The sequence below is a fragment of the Nannobrachium achirus genome, assembly GCF_963921795.1.
Source record: "Nannobrachium achirus genome assembly, chromosome: 16".
NCBI classification, from domain to species: Eukaryota; Metazoa; Chordata; class Actinopteri; order Myctophiformes; family Myctophidae; genus Nannobrachium; species Nannobrachium achirus.
The window spans coordinates 45,285,294-45,304,089 of record NC_137823.1 but is presented as its reverse complement, the minus strand read 5'-3'; the positions used below and the strand labels follow the sequence as shown (position 1 = coordinate 45,304,089).

Below are 18,796 nucleotides of genomic sequence, written 5' to 3'. Positions count from 1 at the left end.
TTATAGTATTTTTTGTAAGTTTGTTACTATTTTATAGTAAGTTTGTTTTGTTTATAACAAAAGACATACTAGTGGGAAATACAACAAGTAAACATCCACATTTAACTTTAAAGGGGGGTTTTAAATGGGTGTTTAAATGAGCAAATAAGACTATTTACGAATAAAAGTGACAAATAAAATCACACAACAAAAGCACACACAAAATTAAATAACAATTTCCAAAGTGCACCATATTGGGATTGTGTGCATCCAAGTTAGTATGATGTGTTTTTACAGGATGTATTCAGCAAGGCAGCCATATCCTCGAGAGTCGAAGTGTTCCTTGCATCCGTCCATGTTCCATTGGTTCTAGTCTTTCCTCAGGTTCCTTGGCTGTTGCAAGCAGGTGGCAAGACATGCACTAGAAAGGTGCCTTGTTGGTCTCAGGCAGCAGTTGTAATTCTCTGCTACCAATGCTGTCTTGTTCTGTCAAGGTCTTTGCCTCTCCAAAGTTTGTTAGATATTGTATTCGGTCAGAAGCCATAGCTGCATGCTTAGTCCCCACCTGGCCCATGCAGTCATGTCCAGTTTCCAAGGCATATGTCCCCTGATCACTGTCTTGGCTAGTGGTGCTCCAAGATGAGAGACTGCTTGATGCTGTAGAAGCATGTGCCGCTGCACACCTAGTGCCATACTGCTACCAGATCTACTTAATCCCCAGTGCTTGGAAGTATCACTACGACAACTCTCTGGGGTCCACTCATAATCCTGGCGACCCATTATTCCCTCCATTAGGTTAGGGTTATGGGTAGGTTTAGTTATAATAGGGCCAGTTGACTCCACATGTACCAGCAGCTTGGTGACAGCCTCCTCAATCTAGTTCAATCTTTGGGATCTCTTCACCTCCAGCCCCTTTTGCAGGGAGCCACTCATCATCATCAGAGATAACAGAGTCGATAGACGCACCCATCCCTCATCAACTTTACACATTCTGGGTGTCTGAGGTGAACAAACAGCTCTCCAGCTGTGTGTTCGGAATATGGTGGCCATTCAAGCTTGTGGCGATGTAGGAAGAACGGCTGCCTTGGAATCTGAAGGTTCCAGGGTCGATTTATGTCTCCTCCTGCTTATTTGTCGAAGTGTGCTTAAGCAAGACACTGAACCCCTAACTGCTCCCGATGAGCACCTTGCATGGTTTCTTGGTGTGAATGTATGTGTGAATGTGTGTGTTAATGGGTGAATGTGAAATACATTGTACAGCGCTTTGGAGAAGAGCGCTATATACTGTAAATGCAGTCCATTTACCATTATCAGCTCTGTTGTCTCTGTTGATGATGTCGCTAGTGGAGAAGAGATCCCAGACATCTTGAATAGGATTAAGGAGGCTGACACCTGGTGCATGTACAGCCTCCATTATAACTAAGCCTATCCCTAACCTTCACTAACCTAATGGTCAGAATAATGGGATGTCGGAACTATGAGCGGACCCCAGAGAGTTGTTGTCTCCTTCACATTACTGCTATACTACACCCCATATTTCCAAGCACTGGGGATGAAGGAGATCTGGCAGCAGTATGGCACTGGTGAGACTCACTTGCACTGCATCAAGCAGTCTCATCTTGGAGCACCACTAGCCAAGACAGTGATCAAGGCACATATGCCTTGGAGACAGGAGATGACTGCATGGGCCAGGTGAGGATTAAACATGTAGTTATGGCTTCTGACCGAGTACAATGTCTAACAAACTTTGGAGAGGCAAAGACCTTGACAGAACAAGACACAGTATTGGTAGCAGAGAAGTACAACTGCTGAGACCAACAAGGCACCTTTCTAGCGCATTTCTTGCCACCTGCTTGAACAGCCAAGGAACCTGAGGAAAGACTAGAACCAATGGAACATGGAACAGGGCATGACATAAAGGCTTGTCCTGTTGTCCGGGACAAGTGCCCATACTATGGAGTGGAGGGAGCAAGGGGGGTCATTAGCCGTCCTTTTGTTATTATTTCAATGTATGAAATTTTTATCCGGACAAGTGACTTTTGTCTCCGGACAAGTGAATGGGAAATATACTTGTCCAAAGGACAACTGCCTCAAAAAGTCAATGTCAAGCTCTGATGGATGGAAGGAGCACTTTGACTTTAGTACACTCCTGCCATGTCTGAAGCAAGACACTCGACACTGATGGAGTTCTGTGCATCATATTTTGCCATGGAACAATGCCAAATCAATCCTGTAAAAACACCTCATACTAACTTGCATGCACACAATCCCAATATGGTGCACTTTGAGGGAAATTGTTATTTAATTGTGTGTGTGATTTTGTTGTGTAATTTTATTTGTCACTTTTATTCGTAAATAGTCTTATTTGCTCATTTAAACACCCATTTTAAACCCCAATTTAAAGTTAAATGTGGATGCTTACTTGTTGTATTTCTCACTAGTATGTCTTTTGTTATAAACAAAACAAACTTACTATAAAATAGTAACAAACTTACACAAAATACTATAAAAGTGCAAGTAATGAACAAAATCGTTTTTGAAAAATGGCACTGACATTGATATTTCAAAGACAAGATGATCCTTAATGGTCAAAACAATGTCAGAAATGAATTATACATGTCAGCATTAGTTGATTTAGACCTACTGCACCTGTTTTTACTCCTAACAATGGCCAAGTTATGGCCCACGGTCTTCGGAATAGCAAAATGACCTTGACCATGACCTTTTGAGGTCCAAATCGCCCAAAATGGTCAAAACAATATCAGAAATGAATTCCCCACACCACAATTAGTCCAAATAGAGGTATTACATGTGCATATACACCCAGAAACAGAAAAGTTGGATTTTCATCATAGCCGATGGCAGCCATATTTGATTTGGCCATTGCGCCATTCCTGGCACTATGGCGGACGAGCACCTCTGTGATTCTTAATGTCTAGGGACCCACTGACTCAGTTCAGGTGAGAAACTCCCCTAACACCAAATTGCAAACAGGACTTTAAGGCAGATACTGGATTAGTAGGACTGTACCATTTAACACCTCTTGGGGTGGGGGGGGGGGGGGGGGGGACTTCACAATTTATGGACAAATCCACAACATCACAGTTCGTTTACAGCCTACCCGTGACAGTTTTGCTAAACGATTTGTAGTGTGATTGTCGAGACACATTAAGTTTCTGATACATTATTAATTCACCACACTTTTTTTTAACTTATAGTTCCCCACTCTCATTCCATCAGGTTGGTACCGCTCTTGGCCTCTACACAAAGTGACTGTAAAAAGGGTTAAACTAATAATTGTGGAACTGTTACATAATTTGAACATTTAGCCTAAATTAGACTTCCTGAAAGTATTATTTGATTGTTGAAAAATATGCTATTTAGATCTTTCAATTCAACCCCATCATAAATCAAGGTTTTACCACAAACAAATAAATACTCCCGTCGTGTTTAAACAAACATTGCCAACGTAAACTAAATTAAAACAGACCCAATATAATACAACAAAAAGAGAATACTATTTTGTGGCGGGGCCAGCATGTTTACGTTCGTGTCGCTGATTGGGCCTTTAAATGTCTAATATGCTCCGGCTTACGACTGCATCGCGCGCCGAAAATAGCCGATCTACATAGTCACGGTGTGACGGGCGTCGCATCCGCTCATACACCTCGTGAGCTTGTAGATCGGCTATTTTCCGCGCGCGACACCACTTGTACGAAGTACAAATCGGGCTCAAGTAACACAAAACCGACCAATAACGTGATGTTGTTAGTCTTTTTGTCCCGCCCCCTCCGGTGCAACGTTGCCATGTCCGCTTATTATAAGCGATTTTGTGCTTATTATTCTGTGAAGTTGTAGGTTGCAAGTTTTTGGGCTTGTGTAGTTGCTTATTTGGGCTTTCATTTTTTTTTTTTTTTATCCAGTGGTTCTCAAATATTTTAATGACAGCTCATGGTCATGGACCTCCCAAATTAATATGTATTTGTCGGACTCTGTATTAAAGTAGTAGTTCAAGGTCACCCCCAAAATGATTTCCCCCCCCCTATTGATTAGTCACGCCATGGAGACTTGAGTTCAATAAATATTTTTCTTTTTTGTATGTGTTGCCTTCCTATTAAAAAAAAATATTATAGTAGATTTACCCCCAAATAAGGCTCTGAATGGGGACGGGTCAGAATCAATGGGGGTAAATTTAGGGCAGGCCAAGGGTCAAGTAAATTTACCCCCATTGATTCTCACCCAAATGCATTTCATTGGTCCCCATCTAGGGCCATGCATTGGGTCCCCATTCAGAATCAATGGGGGTAAATCTAACCTAATCATTTTTTTCTTAGGAATGCGACAAAAACAAAAAACAAATTATTGAACTCAAATCTCAATGGTGTGAGTACTCGATAGAAAAAGGTATTTTAGTGGGAGAACTACTCTTTTAAAGCCCCATCATCTGAAAATGTTTTGAGTCAGGGAGCCAGAGTTGGACCAGATTTGTGTTGTTATAATGTTTTCAAAAATCTTCCAAATATTCCACATATTATTTAAAGATTTTTTCCCCCTTCAAAATAGCAGATCTACAAGCTCCCAACGCGTCGCATCGTCCCATGCATGGCCTAGTGCCCTAGTTGCCTCTTTTCCTAGCCCTGGTTGCTTATTTCTCTCACAAGACGTGGCAACGGCCGCCTGTCAGCTCGTGTGCCGCAAAGCAAAGCAGCCGCGCAGCAGCACAACGACGCAGAGAGAGCTCAGAGCTGGCCAGCGCTGCCATATCTGTTTTCTCTTCGCGGTGTGATGATGATGATGGCGACTACACCGACGCAAGACAGCGTTTAGTCCCCTTTCCAAACTGTGGATTGTATCGATTACGTTGCGCGGCAGCATTGGTCACTGAAGCCGAGGACAGACATCGAAGGAAACGGCCCTTGGTGAGTGTTTTGTGCTCGGTGAGGATTTTAGTGCGCGAACGGGAGGCGAAGACCCCGATATTACTTTCAGGAAAAGGAACAGCACCACAAGGGAGGGAGTCTTTTTCCTTCACCGCCATTTTGTGATAACAAGGAGCAGCAGGAACCTAAAGGGGGGACCAAGAAGTTGCGTGCCGCCTTGACAGAGCTTTTTTGATTTAAATCCCAGTGTTAATTTAATACAGTCTTATTTGCGTGACCGAGCCGCTTCTAGGTTTTTATTGACAGACCTTCAGCCAGGTAGCAGAGCGGGTGAGGCGTTGTTTTAAATCACCGACATGCGTGCACCGCAGCCGCTGGAACACACGGGCTAACACAGCGGCTATGCAGGGCAACATTTATCCACACTGCTTAACCTTATATTATCTATTCTAGACCAGTGGGTCTCAAACTTTAAAATTTGAAGGTCTCCCCCTAACTTTGACAGTCTACAAATGAACCAAATGGACCTGTTAGGGTCCATTTGGTTCAATTTCTACACTGTTAAAGTTACAGACTTGTAAGGGTCAATTTAGACCCCCATAATTGAACCTAGAGTCCTTGAAATCCACTATGAGAACCACTGATCTAGACAGTTCATATAGTCAATCTGGCTGGTGTAATTACCCCTTATTACTAACCCCTTATTAAACCCAGCAACATCAACACCGGAAGCATGTGATTATTATTATTTTTAATTCCCCCCAGAAGATTATCCCACGCTTCCACCTTGTATGTAGACAACATGATGCTGCTGTCTGTATTTCATGTTATTTGAAAGGCTGTTGGAATTACATTTTACTTTTCTTTTCTCCTTTTTCAGAGTTGAGAATGACTAACGAGGAGCCTCTTCCAAAGAAGGTCAGTATTGATGTTTTCACAGCGTCCTAATGTATGTAATGTAAACACGATGGGATATTTTCTGTTTATCTGACCATTTGTTCATGTTATCTTTTCATACAGGTTCGCCTCAGTGAATCTGACATGAAGACCATGACCAGGGAAGAGTTGTGTGTCAGGTAGGTAAACAACATCCCATTGCTGGAAGTGAGTGTGTGTGTGTGTGTGTGTGTGTGTGTGTGCGTGTGCGTGTGTGCGGAGGGACCTCTTGTATTGCAGAGTAACTGATGTTAGAAATGCTTTCTTCCCCATAGGTGGAAACAACACGAAGCTTATGTCCAGGTCTTGGAGGCAAAATACGCAGACCTTAGTTGTAAGTGCAACAGTCCTGACATCCTACATGCTGTATATTCATTTAGCACACAACATTTCTATCTCTCGCATGACTGCACACTGTGACTGGTCTTATGTTTTTGGAATGATTTTTTTAGGGCTGTCACGATTACAAATTTAAGTTGACGATTAATAGTCACTCAAATAATTGCAATTGACGATTTAATTGTGTTTTTGTTGTTGACAATTACATTTCTGTTTGGCTCGTAGGCAGTTATGACATAAATATACATACAGTGGAAATGGCCGTTGTAGACCAGCTATTTCAAATGTTTGAAAATATATGAACATTTTTCAATAATTGCGATTATGTCAAATAATTGCGATTAGACGATTATTATGTAATGATTGAGAAACAGGCCTATCTATCTTGTGATGTTTATTTTATCCATATGATTCTCTCCACCGTAGCAAATGATGTGACGGGGCTGAAAGAGTCAGAAGAGAAGCTGAAACAGCAGCAGCAGGAGTCTGCACGCAGGGAGAACATCCTCGTCATGCGGCTGGCCACCAAGGAGCAGGAAATGCAAGAGTGCACGGTATGTGCTCCTTGAACTTCTATAGTTACTTTTTCTAGAGCATTTCGGGGGAAATGGTCCATGACCTACCTTTCAATAAGGGGCTATAAATGGCATCTGGACTGTTGTTTGCCCTTAGCAAGCACAGAAGTGTCAGTAGTGCCATTTTAGTGGATAATGTAAACACTAAACAGTCATGCCTGGTAAACCTGTGTCGTCTTTTGATACTCGATTCTTGATCATTTACAGGTTATCGTTATAACTTGAGACCATTCACAGTGTAGCCTATTCATTTGAGACTTTACTTCGCACCCTGTTGTCATTCTGTGCCATAAAACTGCAGTCTAAAGGTGGAGGGCTGCTTTTATCAGATTGACAGTTCGGTGGATCATTCAGGGGCTTAATGCCAGCAAATGGCATTCAGTCAGTTAAGGTCAGGTGAACTGACTGCCGGGGGGGTTGGTACTTGGTAGTTGGAAATGGCTTCTCTGCTTGCTATGACTGTATAAGAATAGCTTGAATTGATGCAGCGTACTACCCCATCTCAAAGAATATGAGCTATTGCATGTGCCTTTTGAGTCATGTGAGCTGCACCCTTTGACTTGTATGTAAATGTAATCAAATACGTTGGGTGTAAATATTAGAGGTCATCATGCAGGCTAACACTTACAAAGGTGAGTTTCTTTGTGGACGCATCCATAGTGTGCCATTTATTAAAACAAAAACTAATTAGTGGCTTGGGCCGTGGTCCAGCAGCCCAACAGCGCATCACGGGTTCGACTCCCGTTCCCTGGCCATCTTTACTGCATGTTTCTCCCCATCTCTCTCCCCTGTTAAACCTCCACTATCAATCTATAAATAAAGCCAGTAAAAATATCTTACAAAAAAAAAATATATATTATAATAATAATTGGAAAGCTACAAATTCTTATGGGGTAAATGGGGAAATTGGTTCCTAGCAATAGTCTCATCATTTTAGAGATTGAAGAGCTGTGCATAAGACTGCTGCATCTATTCTAAAAGAAGTCTACAAAAAACAATTTGAGCAAGCAAAAGTTTGATTCTAAAGGTCCTGCACACTGGTGTGTTATTTTGTGCAATTAATCAGCATTAATTTAAACAGGTGTTTTCGTCATGAGTATATTGACTACAGAATGTAAATATTTGTCTTTCACATTAAAAGCGTAAAGCAAAGTAATCAACCCAAATAAGTCATCATCAAATTAATATTTTGATGTGACATATTCACACATTTTCGACATAAGGAATTGAAATGTCCTGCAGTAACTACCTTGCTATTAGCATGGGATCACTTTCCGGGTTTCTGATCCGATCAGGAGCGGAAATAACTTGTGTCATGTTGTAGTCATCAGACGGACTACACTTTGGCCGGAATCACCAAACCGGAACCAGTTTTACTTTTAACCTCCTCCCTCGCACGGCATTCGAAAGAAGACAGTTGTCTCTCAAGACCGCCATGCCATGATATGACCGTTATGTTTCAGGGCTAACACTACTCAAGCATTTAAATGGGGATTGGGGAATCATCGGGGGGAGCAAAACAAAGCAATGCTGAAAAACCGGAACCAGCTGATTTTATTTCCGGTCACATAAGTTTAGAACGAATACCAGGCTTTCTTCTGAGGTGGAAAGTCTGGTGATGCGAGGTTAGCCTGCTATGGGTACGTTGCTGCCTTGAGCAAAAAATCATGGATGGGTGAAATAATTATACAGTATGCAACATTTAGCGAGCTTACATCTGTACCTTGGACTGACACTTGTCTCTGTTATCCTGCAGACCCAGATCCAGTACCTCAAGCAAGCGCAGCAACCCAGTGCCGCCCAACTGAGAACATCCATGGTGGACCCGGCCATCAACTTGTTTTTCCTCAAAATGAAGGCCGAACTGGAACAGACTAAAGACAAACTGGAGCAGGCCCAAAATGAATTGAGTGCCTGGAAATTTACACCTGATAGGTAAAAACAATCAAAATAACCTCCCCCCTCAAAAAGTCAAGACTTCCCCACGCCCCCCACTCTCACTGCAGGCATGCAGGACTAATGGTGGGGGGGAGGCTGAGAAGTGCTGTACTCACCACGAGACACAGACTTTACAGAAAGACAAACACTGCAGCAAACTGCCATTTGTTTTTGTACTCTTGCACTGTGCCAGCTACATATCACATAATCATAACTGAAAAGACAGTATGGTCAGGTGACACTTGTGTTTCAGCTCTCTCCCCTTGCCATCGGAGGGCCCGAAGGAGTCGGGATGGTTCCTGAAGAGGTGGTCACTCACTTCCGACATGGATATGCCCAGCCTGCCCCCTAAGCCCAAACCAGACAGTTGACATTAATAAATAGGGGGGTTATGTTGGAGATCGAGTCAGACTTGGGTACACTGCCCAAGCAGAGAGCGTCCCTAGCCTAAATCAGCAGTAAAGACTATTCTCACATGCGATTGCATAAGACATTTAACGGTGGAATACACCACATGCATATGTGCTAGTCTGCCTGAGATTCATAAAGACATTTTGGACAGTTCTAGAGTACATTGCAGTAACATGGGAAAGTGTCTAGGATAAGCTTTTTAAGACTTTGGGGGAGGAGCCACTAGAAATGACATAAGACTGTGGGAGGAGCCGGTAGGGGTGGAGCCAGACCCTCCGTCCAGAAGGGACTATGTTTCAGGCATGAGGGTCCGATCACCTGTGTGTTTGAGCATGGGTCCACGGCCGGGTAGAGTGTATTTACATGTTTTACTTTGTGACTGCTTTCATTTATTGCCGTTTTAATTTTTTTGTTTCTCTGAAGTCCCCTCGGGCACTCAACTGCAGTGTGTGAACTGAACGGTAGCATACTTGCTGCAAACGCCATTTTACACCTTGTAAAACAAGAAATGTGAACAACGAAAGGCTACATTCTTCGCATTGTTTTTAGTGGCACACACTGCTGTTGGTGCATTGAGGGCTATTCTTCACATTGTGAATGCAAATGTCTTAAAACGGATAATGTTACCATTTAATGAGTGTATTTATGTGATATATCTGTTATGTGCGATTGACATCGCAACCCCCAGCGATTGTTTTTCTAATCACCCATTTTTTACATTAGCCTATTATGTATTAACAGAACAAAATAGGGGGAGTCAGCTTCTCCTTATTTTGACAACAAAAACAATATCAGGTGTCCGTCACATAGCAATGAATCCGATTTCATGACATTGTACATTTTGGAATCAATCCTCCAGCCACTTGTAAAAAAACACTAATGTTACTCTTAAGTTATACACATTAGTTAGAGTTTACAGCTATTGCTTCAACTCTTGAAGCAATAGCAACTTGAAGCAACTCTTGAAGTTGACTACTTCTGTTTTTTAGGGTTCATCAGCTCGACAATGTGCAAGCAATTGCTAATGTATAATTTCTTCTGGGCAGAGCCAATTCCAATTCATTTTTACAGCCTGATAAAATGGCGGGGTGTTAATGGCTTGCATTAATTTTGAGCTTAATCCCATTGTTTCACAGCTTGGCCGGAAAATGTCGTGATAGTGTCTTGATTGTAAAATCTAATTGCCACAGTTCAGTGTGTCAATTATACTTAAGACTGCCAAGCAATTTTACTCGACCCTTGAGATAAAGCTTAGAAACGTTCCTAAATTTAAGTTTTATCATTTGTCCTGATTGTTAAAGTTGAACACAATCCAATGTGCTTGGTTTTGCAGAGCATAGTAATTGGATGTTTGGGGGATAATTAAAAGCCAGGGATCTTTTAGTTGGCAACATAGCCACTGCTTGTTTTTGGTGTTTATTCTGCCTTAATCTTTTTAACATACAATGTTTCGAGCTACAGCTAGGTCGAATTTTGTGGTTGCTAAATTGTTCTGTTTGGAATGTATTTTGTTCTTTGATACACCGTGTGGTGAATTACGTTTTTACTGTAATGATGGGGGCTTCACGTAACAGACCAGTGTGACCATTCTTTAAGTTCCTAGACTTTTCTAATGTGGCTAGTGTAAAAGTGTAAAAAATATTCATTACGATTTTGTCTACTATAGGACAAGGATCAATTTGTATTTTGGACTCTCAATGCAATAGATGCAAGCATTGTTAAATTCCACATGTTACTTGGAATGTGACTCCTGATGATTTACTGTAGCAATGCATTCAAGTCTTGAGTTGAATGAAATCCCAAATGCAACTGATTCTCTCTTAACCTCAGAGTAAATCATACATTAGTGGGTCGAAAAGTTCTTTTGGGGGTTTGGCAAACAGGAAAGTAGGTCAGGCATTTTGGTAGTGTCCCTGTAGATGTCATTGTCTCCTGGTTCACTGTGTGATGTCAGAATTATTTCCCTTACAGCCAAACAGGGAAGAAACTGATGGCCAAATGTCGAATGCTGATTCAGGAAAACCAGGAGTTGGGCAGGCAGCTTTCCCAGGGACGCATTGCCCAGCTGGAGGCTGAGTTGGCTCTACAGAAGAAGTACAGCGAGGAACTCAAGAGTAGCCAGGATGGTGAGAAACATAGCTTACCTCTATATTTTGACTGGTCTATACATTGCTGCATGCCTGCAAGTGTCGCTCTCCTTTTCATTTGTGAAACATTACGCAACATGGCATGTTTCTCAGTTTAAAATATATTATTTTCTCTGAGCCAAAGTGTTTTATAATTCAGTATAAATCAGGCTTCAACTGACTACTTATATTACTTGCTTTGCTCTCCAACACATCATGACAAGTTCATTTTTGTTGATTTTCCGGCCATCCTCTTTCTCCTGGAATATTGATATGTCTATGAATCTGCTCCTTCCCCAGAGTTGAATGACTTCATCATCCAGCTGGATGAGGAGGTGGAGGGCATGCAGACCACCATCCTCGTCCTGCAGCAGCAGTTGAAGGACAGCCGTCAGCAGCTCAACCAAGACCCAGGGACCTCTGCCGTTGCAGGCCCCAGCAGGACTTCCCCTTCCACCGAGCCATCTGCTCAGGCTGAGCAGGCCACCACACCCTCTGAGCCAATGGGCAAAGACTTCGGGAGGCTCTCTAACGGACCAAGCAACGGGAACTCATCCCAGAGAAGTGAGACCACTACCCCCAGCCTGTACCGAGAGGTCAGCAGCACCGAAGAAGACTTTCCCATGTCCCCGGTGGCCTCCAGTCCCGGGGAGGCAGAGACCAAACTCTCAAACCACTCGGAAGAGGCAGCAGGGAATCAGACACGTGCGGTGAAGGAGGAGCGGGTGGGGTTCGGGACCCAGCTGAGCGCAGGGTACGAAAGCGTGGACTCTCCCACAGGCAGCGAGACGTCTCTGACTCAGCACTCAAACGACACAGACTCCAACACTGACCCCCATGAGGACAAGACTGGCCCGGTGACCAAGGCCACCAGGACTGCGGGGTCACGGCACACTCTAAATGGCCTGGACTCCAACATGAGCGACGGTGCTGTTTTGTAATGTACTTTGTAACACGTACTGTCTTCTCTCTTTTTTTTTAATACAACACAAATTACAAATGCGTAGTCTGTAACGGAACTGCTGTGTGTAGTCTGGAACAGAACTGCTGTCCAGAACCTTTATTTTCTTCTTTCTCCTTTGGATATTGTGATGCCTCTGCCACGTTGTGTTGCTAAACAAAGATATTAATGTGAATGGTATAATGTTGATAGATTTGAAATGAGTGGGTGTATGATTTAAAGTAGTTTATTTTCCTTTGGCTTCTTGCTTGGTTATTCGAACACACCTGGTTATTTGAACACAACTGGTTCCGTGCTGTTTTTGTTTGAGCTCTCGACACTGAAATCATCAGGCATCTGGTGTTGTAACTCATTGTCAATACATGTCACTAAATCACAGCTGACTGATTCACAGTACCCTTTCAATGTTAAGGGAGGTATTCTTTTTTTAGATGTTGGTCCATGTTTTTTTTTTAAATCCATATTTTCATTTTTCCATCCCTGACAAAGAATTCTGTTTGACTTGTGTGTAGTTTATATACAATGTACCTTGTTCGTATCGTTCTGACTTCAATCCTTTTCATGTACTGACCAAATATCAATAAACAACTTTTAATATTATGGTGAGGAACCCTGTTATTTTTGCCTCGTGTAGAGGAAAAATTGCAAATGACTTTGATTTAAGTCTATATCTTTATGCATTTAAGTCTATGTAAGCTTATGCAAGTAGGTTGAGGCAAACCAACTTTTTTTTTTTTTTTACATTCATTTAAAATGTCCTCCGGGACACATGGTGGCGCTGTGGTTGCGCCAACTGATCCATACTGTTGGGGAAAGTGTAGTGCTGTCAGGCAGTGAGTAGTGACAACAGCCCAGCCCACACTACAGTCATCGGCAGCAGAGCAGCGATCATCTGAAGCAGGGACACCGTCGGGATGAACACCGAGGCTATCGTCATCGTTTCTGCTGCCAGGACACCGATTGGTAGGGTATTTTCTTAGTAGAACATGGGCGCATTTGATAACATTTTCCAGACCCAACCACCTTGTTACTGTTGCTAAACAACGCCTCGTACGTGTCTCTGGTGAAATGATTTCTCTAGGATTGCTGGAAAATGTGTTTTTCTACTGAATAGTTAACGTGCATGTCTTTTTGTCATCATTGAATAACACTAGTCATAATTTAATAAGACTAAGTGGCTGCTTGACATTCATTCAGACGCACTTGGTCTTGCTGGAACCTGATTGGTTTCTTCGCCTGTCCAGTTTTCTTCCGAGGCAGCGATTGGTTCGCTGGCCATAGAACCACGGAGCAGGAACTTTGTACCATTGGTTGGTTTTGTTGTCCAACTTGTCCTCCTGGCTGGAACTACGCCTGGAGGAGTCGGCATGTCTGCAATAACTGACCATCCAACTTTGTATTGATTGATTGATGATGATAGGATAAGCTTTTAAACACATTAACCCCTGGCATCGCTATTGACTGAAAGAGAAGGCAAGCGCACAATGCAGCTTGTAGATTGCTGTTAGCTTGCCTAAATAAGTGTATTACATGTATTTGTTTACTTCACATAATTAAAGCTCCTATGACATGTGGCAAGTGATAGTATTCAATCAATCAGTCATCTCTAAATGATAGTCATGTGAATAATGCACATTCACATCAAATGACCCAAATAATACATTTTAATAATAATAGGCATTTTGTCATCTATAATGTAATGTTGCCTCATTCCTCCTGAACGGGGTCTAATCGACATATTTGTTTCATTGGTTATATCTGCATGTGTCTGTTTTAAATGTTGTGCCTACTGTCTGTGCTATTTTATTCACTGATCTTTTGTTGTCGATTTTCCTTAAATGCATATGATGTTGCTCTTTTACCCTGCTCTGTGAAGCACTTTGTGACTATGTCTGGAAATGTGCTATATAAATGAATTGATTATCATTTCCACGCATGCAGTAAACAAGTTCAATGAATCGTTTGCAACTTTAGGGTGTTTCAATGGTGCCCTGTCCACGGTGCCTGTCCATGACCTGGGTTCGGTGGTGATCAAGGATGTACTGCAGAGAGCTGGCCTGAGGCCGGATGAGGTGACTGAGGTCATCATGGGTCACGTCCTCACAGCGGGTAAAGCTGATAATCACTTTGATAGACTTATGTGCATGTTGTTGTCATAATAACCATGTGATTATATGTGAATGACCATAACTGATCTGTAACACAGTAAACACACTCAGTGTTATGGGGGTCCTTGCAAATAAAACGTGTGAGAACCACTAGTACTAGTTGGTCTCCTAATATGTGTCATAGTAAATACGTGTAAGTATATATTCTGAAGAAAACCTGGAGACTTGACACTCAGTAATTGGGTCGTATGATGAACATAAGAACATTATAATGGTGTGTAAAAAAGAAAATCTAGTATTTTCCACAGACAAAACCAAGTCTTGCCACAGACACATTTGTCCGTGTACGGACAAGTTGATGACCCCTGATTCTAAACTAATTTATTTTCTTTTTATTTGCCCCTCAGGCCATGGGCAGAACCCTGCCCGCCAGGCCAGTGTTGCAGCAGGGATCCCCTATCCAGTGCCAGCCTGGAGCTGCCAGATGGTGTGTGGCTCTGGACTGAAGGCTGTGTGTCTGGGAGCTCAGTCCATCCAGACGGGGGAGTCCACTGTGGTGGTTGCTGGGGGAATGGAGAGCATGAGCAGGGTGGGTATCACCATGAGGAGTGCCAGAATTGAAGGCTAGGTGCTATCATTTAGTAGGCTGAGTTTGGAATCAGACCTGGGCCAAAGTGTAATTTGCAAATGCCCAAACTATGTATTCAAAATTATGCATCTACTTTCTCTTCAGGCACCTCACACGGTGCAGATGAGGGCAGGAGTGAAGATGGGCGATGCCTCGCTGCAGGACTCCATGGTGGCTGACGGCCTGACCGATGCCTTCCACGGTTACCACATGGGCATCACAGGTCAGTATGACACAAACCCAAGACACAGGCCAAACACTGATTGCCACTCATTTACTTGATACAGTATATCACCAATAGGGGAAAAGCCTTTCGGATGTCATTATGTCCGTAACTTGTGTTTAGTCAAATCAGTAGCTCTCCACTCCTCAAGCACCGGTGGTAGTGCTGCTGGTTCTCCATTTCATCAGAACAAATGCACTGCACAGATACACACCATTAACTACATAGAATAGAAAACGAGGAGTGCTTGAGAACCCCTGTTTTAAACAATGAATCTTTCCATATTTTCTCAGCTGAAAATGTGGCTAAGCAGTGGGGTGTAAGTCGAGAAGAGCAGGACCATTTTGCCATCCAGTCCCAAAATAAAACCGAGGCTGCCCAAAAGGCAGGACATTTTGACCAGGAGATCGTCCCGGTCACGGTGCCGTCCAGAAAAGGTAAGAAGTGCTTTTAAGTTTTAGACATTTGCTCCTCTACTTTACATTTCAGCATCTGTCAGTTGCCATGTCATTACTTCGTAAGAGGAAATCCTGCAATGTACTCAGGGGTGTCTCACCAAATTCTGGGCCCTGGCTACAAAGACCCACTCACATTTTGTGCTTTAACTATTGAGAAATAGCAGATATACAAGCTCACAGCGCGGCACAGAGTGCCGCACCGCACTGCGAGCGCTGCAATGCGAGCTTGTAGATCTGTTATTTTTGAAAAATTGTCTTCCTAAAGTTTTTTGAAAAACCTATGTTTCTACGTCATTGGTGCTCAAACTTTTTCATGTGAAGGACCCCCAAAAGGATTTGTATTTGGCCGCGGACCCCCGTCTCAAAATATTTAGTTCCAAGGACCCCCCAGAAGTGAAATTTGTGTTCCAAATCGCTTAAAAAATAGATGTATTCAAAGATTTGCACAAATGTTCAAAAATAGCTGATCTACAAGCCCGCAGAGTGCCGCGCTGTGAGCTTGTATATCTGCTATTTTTCATTAAAGCATAAAATAATTAAGGCCCCTCCACCTTGGGCCCTAGTAACTCAGTCCCACTTTTCTCTCAGGTCCAGTGGAGGTGAAGGTGGATGAGTTTCCTCGCCATGGGGCCAACGTGGACGCCATGCTCAAACTCAGACCTTGCTTCATCAAGGACAGCAGTGGCACCGTCACTGCTGGCAATGCCTCAGGTACACAGAGGGCTCAGCACACGCAGACAGATTTTATCACTCGGGGGTTCTTTCATTTATCAGTCACTTATCAAATGGCTTCTTTCCAGTGGGGCACTCTGTGTTCTCCCTAGACCAGGGGTCTTCAACAGTGGGTCCGGGACCCCTAGGGGGTCCTCAGAGTTACCACAGGGGGTCCTCCAAATCTTCCAATCCTTTTTATATTAACCACTTGAACCTTAGCATCCATATTCTGAGAACTGTAGCCAAAAATATTTTTGGCAAAAAGCTTTGGTGTAGAGGGGAAAAAGAGACAACTAATTACAGAGTGAAAGTTAAAGTTCATTAACTATTGGTGGTTAAATATCTGAAAACACAAATTGACATGAATCCAAAATACACTGATGATTGTGCTGCCAAACAATTAAACTATATGGAATCTATGAAAAGGTTGTGAGGGTCCCTGCTTCATCTCTCTCTCAACTAAGGGGTACTTGGCCTGAAAACGTTGAAGACCGCTGCCCTTGACTTTTCTAGTCTCAGCTTGGTATCGAGGTACATACCGGTTAATATCACTGGGGTCTACTTAAAAGGCATTTTCTTTAATCAAGTTAATCCTGCTAGGTATAAATGATGGCGCAGCAGCAACCCTTCTCATGAGCCAATCAGAGGCTGAGAGGAGGGGCCTAAAACCGATGGCCAGAATCACCTCTTGGGCTCAAGCTGGACTCGATCCATCAATCATGGGCACTGGACCAATACCAGCCATCAGGAAAGCGGTCAGAAATCCCTGAATATGCACATCTGTACACAAAATGCTCTTTAGATTTAATATTGTATTCATTCCTGTATTTGTTTGTTTTCTGCTAGGTTGAGAAAGCAGGTTGGCAGCTGGAGCAAGTTGACCTGTTTGAGATCAATGAGGCTTTTGCTGCACAGTCCATTGCTGTGGTCAAAGAGCTCGGACTAAACTCGGACAAGGTAAAATCCTTTGGTCACGACAAATCAAAATATATTTTAAGACATTTTAGGTATGACACACAAAATGTGTGAGGGGGGGAATCAATTGGCATAACGACTAAATTGGGGAGAAAAAGGGGTAAAAAAAGGAATAAGAAAGTAGTTGTAGTTGAACCTGCAACACCTGAGAGAACATTACTTAAGCTTTTGTCCATATGCCATATCAGTGATCTGGCATGCTTGACCCACCATTGAATACGACTCGCAGAATGCAGTTACCATTATGAATTATTTGTAAAGTCTGACCCAAAATAGTCCCTGGTATGAATATTGATTTATGAGGGAAAACACGTGTTCATGTCCATAACCTTTGAAATGTTGAGCCAACATTGACTTGTTAATATTGTAAATAAAGACTTTGATAAAGACAAGAAACCATTAACAGGGAAATAGTCTATGCTTATCTACAATAGTGTGTGGCTGAAGTTATGATTAGACAATGATGTGTATTTATGCTGGTATGATTACTACTTATGATGCCAATGCATAAGCTGTAATCTCATACAGCTATAACTGTATTGGTTGTATGGCTAAGTGCTCCATTTCATAAGCAGTAATCCCAGACATCTTTGCATACCTCAGGTGAATGTTAGCGGAGGTGCCATCTCTTTGGGCCATCCCATCGGCATGTCCGGCTGTAGGATTCTGGTGACATTGCTGCACACGCTCCAGAGGACAGGAGGCCATAAGGGTGTGGCCTCCCTTTGCATCGGAGGAGGAATGGGCATTGCCATGTGTGTGGAGAGAGTGTGAGGTGACCAGTTCATCACACAGTGTCCAGGAGTTACAACTTTGGGAAAAGCTCATGGAGAATAAGGAACCCCGGGACTCATTGTTTACAAGAGGGAATGGTAACTGTTAAGGGCTGGGCGATATGGACAAATGCAAGTATTGCTTTGACTAAATACCTCTATATATTGTGGGGATGAGACGTAGGTAATTATCAATAAACAATCATGTCTATATAATAAGTGGGTAAAGGCAAATAGAACAGCTAAAATAGTAAGCAAAGTTCAGAAAATAACATTGTAATGCATCCTTTAAAAACTGTAAAGCCGAGTTTTGATATCCAAATCCCAGACATCTAGTCATATCACAATATTGATATGTCGCCCAGTCCTAGGCAACTTCTCTCAGCCTAGACACTGTACTTATAGCAGAGCTACTGAATGTACGTTTATTGCCTTCATTCAAACCTGCATTATGCACTGTGAATCTACAACTTGCTCCTTCCAATTTCTGACTTGAAATTAGCTATTGAAATATTTTAGTCTTGTTTAGTCAATGAGTGATACTTTTATCAGGTGAGGACATCTAGTCTTAGGTGACAACTACACTAGTCTTATGAAATTTAAGATAAAAAGGGCATGTTATAGCATTTTACCCCTGTAAGTTAGTACACCTCAATACAGAATAAAGTGTCCATTTTAACACCCATTTATATGCTTTTGCCTTCGACCCATCACTGACAGGAGGTTGGTGTCAATTTCTCAGCCTCTGAAAGTGAAAATTAACATACAGGAT

General features: G+C 42.5%; 2 protein-coding genes across 4 annotated transcripts; both read left to right on the top strand.

Annotated features, from left to right (window-relative positions):
• The first annotated feature begins 4,722 nt into the window (after positions 1 to 4,722).
• On the top strand, positions 4,723 to 12,745 carry wtap (WT1 associated protein). Of its 3 annotated transcripts, XM_080744555.1 has the most exons (8): positions 4,723 to 4,898; positions 5,740 to 5,777; positions 5,880 to 5,935; positions 6,071 to 6,129; positions 6,561 to 6,688; positions 8,466 to 8,644; positions 11,030 to 11,184; positions 11,485 to 12,745. In XM_080744555.1, exons 2-8 carry the CDS (start codon positions 5,748 to 5,750, stop codon positions 12,123 to 12,125), a joined length of 1,248 nt encoding a protein of 415 aa, XP_080600681.1. In that variant the 5' UTR covers positions 4,723 to 4,898; positions 5,740 to 5,747; the 3' UTR covers positions 12,126 to 12,745. The 3 variants fall into 3 exon arrangements, with proteins under 3 accessions (XP_080600681.1, XP_080600683.1, XP_080600682.1); XM_080744557.1 differs by lacking the exon at positions 11,485 to 12,745 and having other exon boundaries at positions 8,466 to 11,040; XM_080744556.1 differs by lacking the exons at positions 4,723 to 4,898; positions 5,740 to 5,777; positions 5,880 to 5,935; ... (1 more) ...; positions 6,561 to 6,688; positions 8,466 to 8,644 and adding an exon at positions 8,651 to 9,406.
• Positions 12,746 to 12,982: 237 nt separating this feature from the next.
• On the top strand, positions 12,983 to 18,709 carry acat2 (acetyl-CoA acetyltransferase 2). The gene is made up of 9 exons (XM_080744505.1): positions 12,983 to 13,108; positions 14,120 to 14,254; positions 14,661 to 14,842; positions 14,987 to 15,104; positions 15,398 to 15,541; positions 16,151 to 16,273; positions 16,877 to 17,031; positions 17,123 to 17,233; positions 17,855 to 18,709. Exons 1-9 carry the CDS (start codon positions 13,060 to 13,062, stop codon positions 18,023 to 18,025), a joined length of 1,188 nt encoding a protein of 395 aa, XP_080600631.1. The 5' UTR covers positions 12,983 to 13,059; the 3' UTR covers positions 18,026 to 18,709.
• Positions 18,710 to 18,796: the final 87 nt, after the last annotated feature.

Excerpts from the sequence above, each read along its gene's own strand:
- acat2 (XM_080744505.1), top strand. The coding sequence starts at position 13,060 with ATGAACACCGAGGCTATCGTCATCGTTTCTGCTGCCAGGACACCGATT. Across the intron at positions 17,032-17,122 it reads TACCAGCCATCAGGAAAGCG|GTTGAGAAAGCAGGTTGGCA; the intron begins GTCAGAAATCCC and ends GTTTTCTGCTAG. Across the intron at positions 17,234-17,854 it reads TCGGACTAAACTCGGACAAG|GTGAATGTTAGCGGAGGTGC; the intron begins GTAAAATCCTTT and ends TGCATACCTCAG.
- wtap (XM_080744555.1), top strand. The coding sequence starts at position 5,748 with ATGACTAACGAGGAGCCTCTTCCAAAGAAG. Across the intron at positions 5,778-5,879 it reads AGGAGCCTCTTCCAAAGAAG|GTTCGCCTCAGTGAATCTGA; the intron begins GTCAGTATTGAT and ends CTTTTCATACAG. Across the intron at positions 6,689-8,465 it reads AGGAAATGCAAGAGTGCACG|ACCCAGATCCAGTACCTCAA; the intron begins GTATGTGCTCCT and ends GTTATCCTGCAG.